Source organism: Octopus bimaculoides, chromosome 18 (assembly GCF_001194135.2).
Source record: "Octopus bimaculoides isolate UCB-OBI-ISO-001 chromosome 18, ASM119413v2, whole genome shotgun sequence".
Lineage (NCBI taxonomy): Eukaryota > Metazoa > Mollusca > Cephalopoda > Octopoda > Octopodidae > Octopus > Octopus bimaculoides.
This window is the reverse complement of record NC_068998.1, coordinates 16,396,169-16,405,181: the sequence shown is the minus strand read 5'-3', so window position 1 is coordinate 16,405,181 and position 9,013 is coordinate 16,396,169. Positions and strand designations below refer to the sequence as shown.

Below are 9,013 nucleotides of genomic sequence, written 5' to 3'. Positions count from 1 at the left end.
CATACATACACACACATGCATATGTACATACATACATACATACATACACATGCATGCATACACATGCATAAATACATATGCCTACATACATACACACATGCATGCATACATTCATGCATACGTACATACATACATATACACATGCCTACACACACACATACATACATACACATACAGACCCACACATACACGTACAGACATACACACACATACGTACATATACACACACATACATACGCACACATGCATATGTACATACATACATACATACATACACATGCATGCATACACACATGCATACATACATATGCCTACATACATAGATACATGCATGCATACATTCATGCATACGTACATACATACATACATATACACATGCCTACACACACACATACATACATACATACATACATACATACAGCATAAAAAGTAGCAAACATCGACTGACAACAAATGTAGGCTGTGCAATTCTAAAACTGGTAGCATCAACTAAATTATTGCCAACTGCCAGAGAGTGTCTTCAAGATATTATCTTTCCATGAGACATGATGTGGTGGCCAGAACAGTTTGGAACCAGATAAGAAAGAAAATACTGATAAAATTGACTATATTGAGACACATGGGTCAAAGGAATTTTGGTGGAGCTTATAAATTAAAGCCACCAAGTTAAAACATAATTGGCTAGATATTGTATGGGGTGTCAAGAAAAAATATGCTCTGTTGTGAAAACCAGCTGCTCTCTGGACACCAGTGGGGTCAGAAAATACAGGAGAAAGAAAATGTCTATGGACCATTTATAAGGAGTTTGCAAATCTAGTACCCAAGATACACTTTCAGTTTCATACCTATTATTATTGGCGCAACAGGATGGAAACCAACCCAGCTGGAGCAAAGCATGGTTGAACTTGGGTTCTTAGTGGGAGATGCAACTCTCTAATTTGCATGTCACACATACATACATACATGCATTCATTCATATAGTAGTTTGAAATTTTGGCACAGTCAGCAGTTTTAGGAAAGAGGCAAATCAGTTACATTGACCCCAGTATTCAACTGGTCCTTATTTTATTGACCCCCTCGAGATGCTCATGGGCTAAATATCTCCCTTGTCAGTATATGTATATTGCACGCTTCTTACAATATTAAGAGTTTTTAGCTCTTATTTCTTGCAACGTAGGTGCTTTGGCACCCTAAGTTACAATTAGTAATGATAACACATATATATATATATATATACCGGAGTAAGCACATAAATGTGCAACAAGGTGGAAAAAAGAGTACTCAAATACCAGAGGTAGAGTAATATGCTTTATTTAAAAGCAGCAGAAATATAACAAAACTGTCCGATGAACGGGAACGTGAAATTCCGAGTAACAGTCTTTTATTATATTTCTGCTGCTTTTAAATAAAGTATATATATATATATATATATATATATATATATATATATATATATATGTGCATACACACACACACACACACACACACACACTCACACATATATATATATATTTATACATACGTACAGATGTTTACGTTCATATACATACAGTATATAATATATTTACACAGGGTGGCAAGTTGATAGAATCGTTACTGCATTGGAAATAGTGCTTAATGCCATTTCTTCCAACTTTATGATCTGAGTTTAAATGTCGCTGGGGTCAAATTTGTCTTTCATCCTTTCAGGGTTGATAAAATAAGTACCAAAGTACCAATTGAGTACTGGAGTTGATGTAATTGACTTAGTCCCTTGTGCTAAAATTTGAGACCAATATATATACGTACACACACAGACATTCTTCAGACACACACACACACATACACTTACATTTGTTTAACCTTGAGACTCTACCGAAATAGTTATTCGTCAATATTATGTATACTGAGATGCTAGGAAAACCTTTAATTCTACAACTGACTGTCTCTTCAGTGTTACTGTTTTCACTACTTCCAACATTACCACAGCCCCAACTCCAACCTCCAACCCACCCCCATCATGCCACCACCACCACCACTCTCAGCAAAGAGACCTCTGTATGGTTGCTTTACCTTCTAGAAATAACAGTAAACTCACACTCTATCATCTTAAATAAAGGACACATTAACCCTTTTGTTACCGTATTTATTTTGAGTTGCTCTGTGTTTCTTTCAATTATTTAAATATAACAAAGAATTTAGTAAAATAACTTGGTTATCATTCAGCTAGTGTTAGGAACATAAATTGTGATGAAGATTTGGTGGAAGATTTTTAATTCAAAACTTATGAAAACAAGACGTTTGTACTACAGAGCCAGAGCTGGTTTCAGGTGGGTTGGTAACGGAAGGGTTAAATAATGTCATCCCAGATAGAATACTACAAAAACAGTGTGGTAGTCATGGCTGACATTTGAACATAGGTCTGTGTTCTATGGGGGTTGACCTGGGGCTAAAAACAACAACAACAATAACAACAACAGTAAGAACATCATATTATCCCAGTCAACAATGAGATCTCTGTATGAGTCACTTTGCCTATTAGAAATAGCAACTAAATCTACCCTAAATCATATGGTCCTTTGACCTGCTAGAAATAGCCACCATATTTCCTTCATATCACAACCTATTATCTTAAGAAAATAACCATCCAAAACCCTGGTACATTTGAAAATGTAGTCTAAGGTACACAATGCCCGAAAAATTTCAAATGGTCATGGTTAGAATGTTTGATTGTATTTGTATAAGTCCACTCAGTCAAGAGTGAACTGAATGGTTTTTATGAGGCACCAGCACAAGCGAGGCTAGTTTTGGCATGGTTTTTACAGCTGGACGCCCTTCCAAATACCAACCACTTTACAGTGTGGACTGGATGCTTTTTATGTGGCACCAGCACTGGTAGGGTCACCAAGTAACTTGCAAGACAAAGATCCTTTGAGAGGGGAGGGAGCATAGGAGGAGGGGATCTTGTGTTGGATGAAGGAAGTTTAGAGTGTGACAGAAAGACAGAGACAGAAACAGGAGTCTTGCTGTACAGGAGGTACATGGATACCTGGCCAGAGAGAGAGAGAGAGAGAATTCCATGTCTGAAAAAATAAGAAATGTAAAAAAAAAAAAAGATTTAAAATGACAAAGAAAAAAACTAAAAACAAACAAATGATGGAATGAACACAGCTGGTATACCTTTGATTGCAAGGTCTGCATGATCAGATTTGATCTGGGCCTAAACAACTTAACTTAATCTTAACCTTGAACTAGGAAAGAATCAAGTTGATAATTAAATAAGAGTAGATTTAATGAGAATGTTTTAAATTTGTTTATCTACACTTTATGATAATCTCTCCGTTGGATATAATCCCCCCACTTAATATAATTCTTCCTACACAACATGTAATCTCTCCCCATTGGTTTCAATCTCCTCACGTGGCTTATAATCCACCAATTGTTATAATCTCCCTCCACTGGATACTTTTATTCTTTTTTACAATGGATTTTACGAATGTGTTATTTTTATATTATCTTCTCTATTTCTTCGTTAACAGCGCTGTCTAGTATGCTTTTATATGTCTGTGAGTATTTTTCTATGTGTGTGTCTGTTTGTATGTGCAAGTGCTTGTGTTTCTGTATGTTTGTCTATAAGAGAGAGGGAGAGAGAGAGAGAGTGTGTGTTTATCTGCATGTCTATGAACTAATTAGTCTATCTATTCTAGCAACAAACCTGATATATATATATACATACATACATACATACACACATACATATGTATAGGATGGACATTTCCAAAAAAGTCAACATATGAGTGTTCAGCTTTCTGCTGAACGACCTGCACAATTGATTTGTTTATAATGATCAAATGCTCATGTTGCAAATTAAGCTCACCTCCTTCATCAAATCGACATTGTCTGAACAGGTGCACAGGTGTGCCACACGTTGGATGTTGAAATGTTTGCAGAGCAACGTGGGATGAAGTGTTTTGCTCAAGAACACAACACACAACTGGGTCTAGGAATTGAAACCATGATCTTATGATCGTGAGTGCAACACCCTGACCACTAGGCCATGCACCTTTACACACACACACACACACACGCATATTCCACTTGGTGACAGTTCAAAAAGAAGCTATTTCCCGTCACTTAAACTAAAGTACTCAAAGATCTGTGAGTGAATGTGTGTGTGTGTGTGTGTGTGTGTGTTTGTAAGGTTGTCAATTGGTAGAATCATTTTTCTTCTATTCTTTTATACGTTTCAGCCCTAAGGCTGTGGCCATGCAGGATCATTGCTGTATTTCTTCCCACACTGAGTACTTTGAGTTCAAATCTTACTAAAGTCAACTTTGCCTTTTGTCCTTCTGGGATGGGAGTGGCATCAATAAATAAAGTAACAACCCATTGCTGATTGTAGCCTTAACTTCATGTAATGGTTATGATCAGGGATGCTCTGTTGGGATTTGGCCAGTAAGATCAAGGTGTTTGTATCTGCTCACAACTAAGCAAGCATCTAAAACCATTAGTGAGAGTATGGTACACGAAGATATTCACTGAAGGTTATAGTGACCTCATCATCTTCACCTTCAATGTGTAACATGGATACTTGGAAGACTTGTGGTGATCTCCTCATCTTCAATATCAGTGTCTGTACTATGGTGTCATTATGAGCTTTTTCACCTTCAATATGAACATGTTCAGTCCCACTGCGTGGCACCTTGGGCAAGTGTCTTCTACTATAGCCTCGGGCTGACCAAAGCCTTGTGAGTGGATTTGGTAGACGGAAACTGAAAGAAGCCCGTCGTATATATGTATATATATATGTGTGTGTGTGTGTGTGTGTGTATATATGTTTGTGTGTCTGTGTTTGTGCCCCCAACATCGCTTGACAACCGATGCTGGTGTGTTTACGTCCCCGTAACTTAGCGGTTCGGCAAAAGAGACCGATAGAATAAGTACTAGGCTTCCAAAGAATAAGTCCTGGGGTTGATTTGCTCGACTAAAGGCGGTGCTCCAGCATGGCTACAGTCAAATGACTGAAACAAGTAAAAAAGTAAAAGAGTATGTAGTTGTTCAGGGGAGTCAAGATGACTTTGTTACCTGGAGTCATGATAACCTTGCCACCATACAAATGCTCAGTGGAATTTTAATGACCTTGTCTTGTCACCTTCAGTATGAACATGTAGATGTTCAGGAGAGGTCAACATAACCTTGTTGCCTTCTGTATGAACATGTAGATGTTTATAGGAGTCATGATGACTGTGTCATCTGGAGTCATGGTGACCTTGTCACCTGGAGTCACAATGACCATGTCACCTTCAACATCAGCATGTAAATGTTCAGGAAGCCAAGATGACCTTGTCACCTTCTGAATGAACATGTAAACATTTATAGGAGTCATAATGACTGTGTCACCTAGAGTCATGGTAACCTTGTCATCTGGAGTCACAATGACCTTGTCACCTTCGATATCAACATATAGATGTTCATGGAATCAAGATGATGTTGTCATCTGGAATCCTGATAAACTTGTTAGCTTCAATCCCAACATATAAATGTTCAGTAGATGTTTATAGGAGTCATGATAACTGTGTCACCTGAAGTCATGGTGACCTTGTCCCTTGGAGTCACGATGACCTTGTCATCTTCAGCATCATGGGAATCAATCTTGTTACCTGGAGTCACAATGACCTTGTCACCTTCAACATCAACATGCAAATGTTCAGGGATTCAAAATGACCTTGTTACCTTTGATATGAACATGTAGATTTTCATGGGAGTCAAGATGATCTTGTCATCTTCAGTACGAACATGTAGATGTTCATGAGAGTCAAGATGACCTTGTCACCTGGAGTCATGATAACCTTGTTGCCTGGAGTCACAATGAGCATGTCACCTTCAACGTATAGTTGTTCAGGGATTCAAAATCTTATCTGGTCATCACAGTCCACAGATCTCAATATTATTGAACATTTATGGAGCATTTTAGAAAAACAAGTAAGGAGTCAATATCCTCCACCATCATCACTACAAGAACTGGAGACTATTTTAGCTGAAGAATAGACAAAAATTCCTTTGGAAACAATTCAAACTTTGTATAAGTCCATGCCTCGTAGAATTGAAGCTGTAATTACTGCCAAAGGCGGTCCTACTCCATATTAAAATAAATTTGTTTGAAATTTTAAGGTGTTTCCATTATCTTGTCCAACCCCTGCATGTATGTATGTGTGTATGTCTTGACATTGTGTGATGGTTGTAAACGTGCATCATTGCCATAAAAGCACTGTTATTTGTTTCCTGTCCTCTTTGGAAAACATCTCTGGCTGTGTGGAAATATTACCTTGCTCAAAAGCAGAAAGGGTATCCAACCATAGAAATCAGCCTCAATAAAAATTGTCTGACTCATGCAGATGTGGAAAAATGGATGTTAAATGATGATGATGATAATGATAACGATGATATATGTGTGTTTGTGATGGTCCGTATTACTCTGGCCTCTAAGGTGGCAAGCTGTTAGAATTGTTAGCATGCCAGGCAAAATGCTTAGCATTTTGTCCGTCATTATGTTCTGAGTCCAAATTCTGCCAAGGTCTACTTTGCCTTTCATCCTTTCAGGGTCGATGAAATAAGTACTAGTTGAGCTTTTGGGGGTCAATGTAATCAACTATCCCTCTCCCCTAAATTTTCAGGCCTTGTGTCTATAGTAGAAAGATTATTACTCTGGCCTCTGTCTTTTAACATGTCCAGCATGTGAGGCCCGACTAGGAGCTTATGCCCCGCTGGCGTAACTCTCAGGGTTCATTGAGGCACACAAACCATCACACTACAAAAAAGACTGGACCTTCAGGTGAGAAGATGGTGGTAAGTTATTCTGTAAAATTTGCAAGTTCTGTCCCTCCCTGGTCAGTCTAAGAAATATAAAAAGACACCAAATTGATCTTATGTTTTACTTCCCCCTTTTTTTTTAATGTAGGAAAAGTGCTGCTGGGTCTTCACTGCCATCCAGTGCACGGTCATCTCCTAAAAGGGAACCATTACTGAGCAGTCTTGAGAAGAAAAGTGCATCATTGGACAGTTACAACAGTAGGAAAGAGAAATTAGCATCAAAGTCAAAAGGTCATCTGAAATTGACTCCCAAGGTGAGATAATAATTCAAGGAAATGGAATTATATTTCATAGTTTCATTGAGTGTTTTTCTTCTTTTTTTTCTTTTGTGGGAGGGTTGTAAGATGTTGTTGTATGTAGGATGAATCTGTGAAGTCAGGTATTTGCAAATTAATTCTTTGCTGCAAATATGAAACTTTCTGTTTACTTTTCCTACAGAAGGGAGTAAGGGACTATTTAATAACTGTATAATAATTGTTGTCATCACCACTGCCGCCGCCGCCGCCGCCACCACCACCACCACCAGTATCATTGTCATCATCACCATCATCTTCATCTACTGTCAGCACTTTTCCCCCCCCTTTTTTTTCCTCTTCTCTTTTTTTTTCATACACAATAGATGAGCATATCAAAAATGAACCTACATGCATCCAGATGTAGTTAAATAATATATTGATTACCAACCTCCAGGTAGTGGAACAAAACAGAATAATATCATTGATTGAATGAATTGTTTTGTGCTTAAAACTTATTTCCACTTCAAAAACTGAATGGACTTATTCGGCCTACTCAATATACATATATATATATTTCATCTTTTTCTTGTTTCAGTCATTAAACTGGGGCCATGCTGGGGCCATGCTGGGGCCATGCTGGGGCCATGCTGGGGCCATGCTGGGGCACTGCCTTGAATTTTTAGTCAAGCGAGTTGACCCCAGTACTTATTTTTTTTTAATGCCTGGTACTTATTCTATCGGTCTCTTTTCCTGAACTAAGTTACGGGGAGGGGACACAAACACACATACACATACGACAAGCTTCTTTCAGTTTCCATCTGCCAAATTCGCTCAAAAAGCTTTGGTTGCTCTGAGGATATAGTAGAAGACACTTACCCAAGGTGCTACAACATGGGACTGAACTCAGAAACATGTAGCTGGGAAGCAAACTTCTTCCCACACATCCACACACACACACATATGCACACACTATATAACCAAATTTATATAACTACTATACACAGCGAAATAACCAAAAATAAATATCTTGTCACTACTGCTCCTCTATGTGTGTCTGCATTTCTGTACAGGACCAGAAAATTCTGGATGTGATGAAGAGCAGAAGAGAAAATGAAAGAGCTTGCTGCCAGAGACGACAGATGCTGCATCATCAGTGGGAGAGAGAAAAAAGACAAGAAGAAATGGTGAAAAGCACTTTGGAGAATATCAGAAGAAAGATGATAAGAGTTACTAATTTAAAATCTGAGAGAAACCTGAATGTAAGTCTGTTTAATTAACCTTTCCTAAATAATGGCTGCATACAGCAATAAATTGGAAGAATTGTTAGAGCATGAGATGGAATATGTTGTTGCACAGGTGTAGCTAGAGCGTGTGCCAGCTGGAGCTGCCCTTGAGTTTGCCACCCACCCCATCTCACCCCCTGAGCACTCACAAAAAATACATGCAGCTCAAAAGTGTTGCCCTTGCCTCCTTCACCCCCTTGCCCCTACTGCCCCCTTTGGCATATAAGCTACAGTATGGATTGTTATTTTAGACAAGTGAGCAACATAAACCGTCAAGTCTCTCTCTCTCTCTCTCTCTCTCTCTCTTTCTCTCGTTCTTCCCCACTCTCTCTCTACTTAGCTCATCTTTGTTTAAATTATGCAAATTACCCAGGCCATAAATGAATCCTATATTTTTTTTGTATTAGTCTAAGTCCCTTGGCTACTGGAGATAAGGTCAAACAATTGTTGCTCTGATGATGGCTACTGAGCCAGAAGCATGTGCTTTTGACTATCCTCTTATACCTCTGGACAATAAACCTTGGCTTGTCAGCTTTGGAGAATTCTTGTGATTATTTCCCCCTTCCCAAGGGGAACTGGTCTCAGTTGCCATTTGGTAATTATGATACTTCCTCGAGAGGCGGAAATAATTTGAATAAACCACAA

General features: G+C 38.5%; 1 protein-coding gene across 1 annotated transcript in view; it reads left to right on the top strand.

Annotated features, from left to right (window-relative positions):
* The window catches only part of LOC106871188 (coiled-coil domain-containing protein 177), a 56,875-nt gene that overhangs the window by 34,601 nt on the left and 13,261 nt on the right, over positions 1 to 9,013 (top strand). The window contains exons 7-8 of the mRNA XM_014917524.2: positions 6,938 to 7,103; positions 8,156 to 8,344. Of these exons, the coding sequence (XP_014773010.1) occupies positions 6,938 to 7,103; positions 8,156 to 8,344 (355 nt within the window). The remainder of the gene's footprint in view (positions 1 to 6,937; positions 7,104 to 8,155; positions 8,345 to 9,013) is intronic.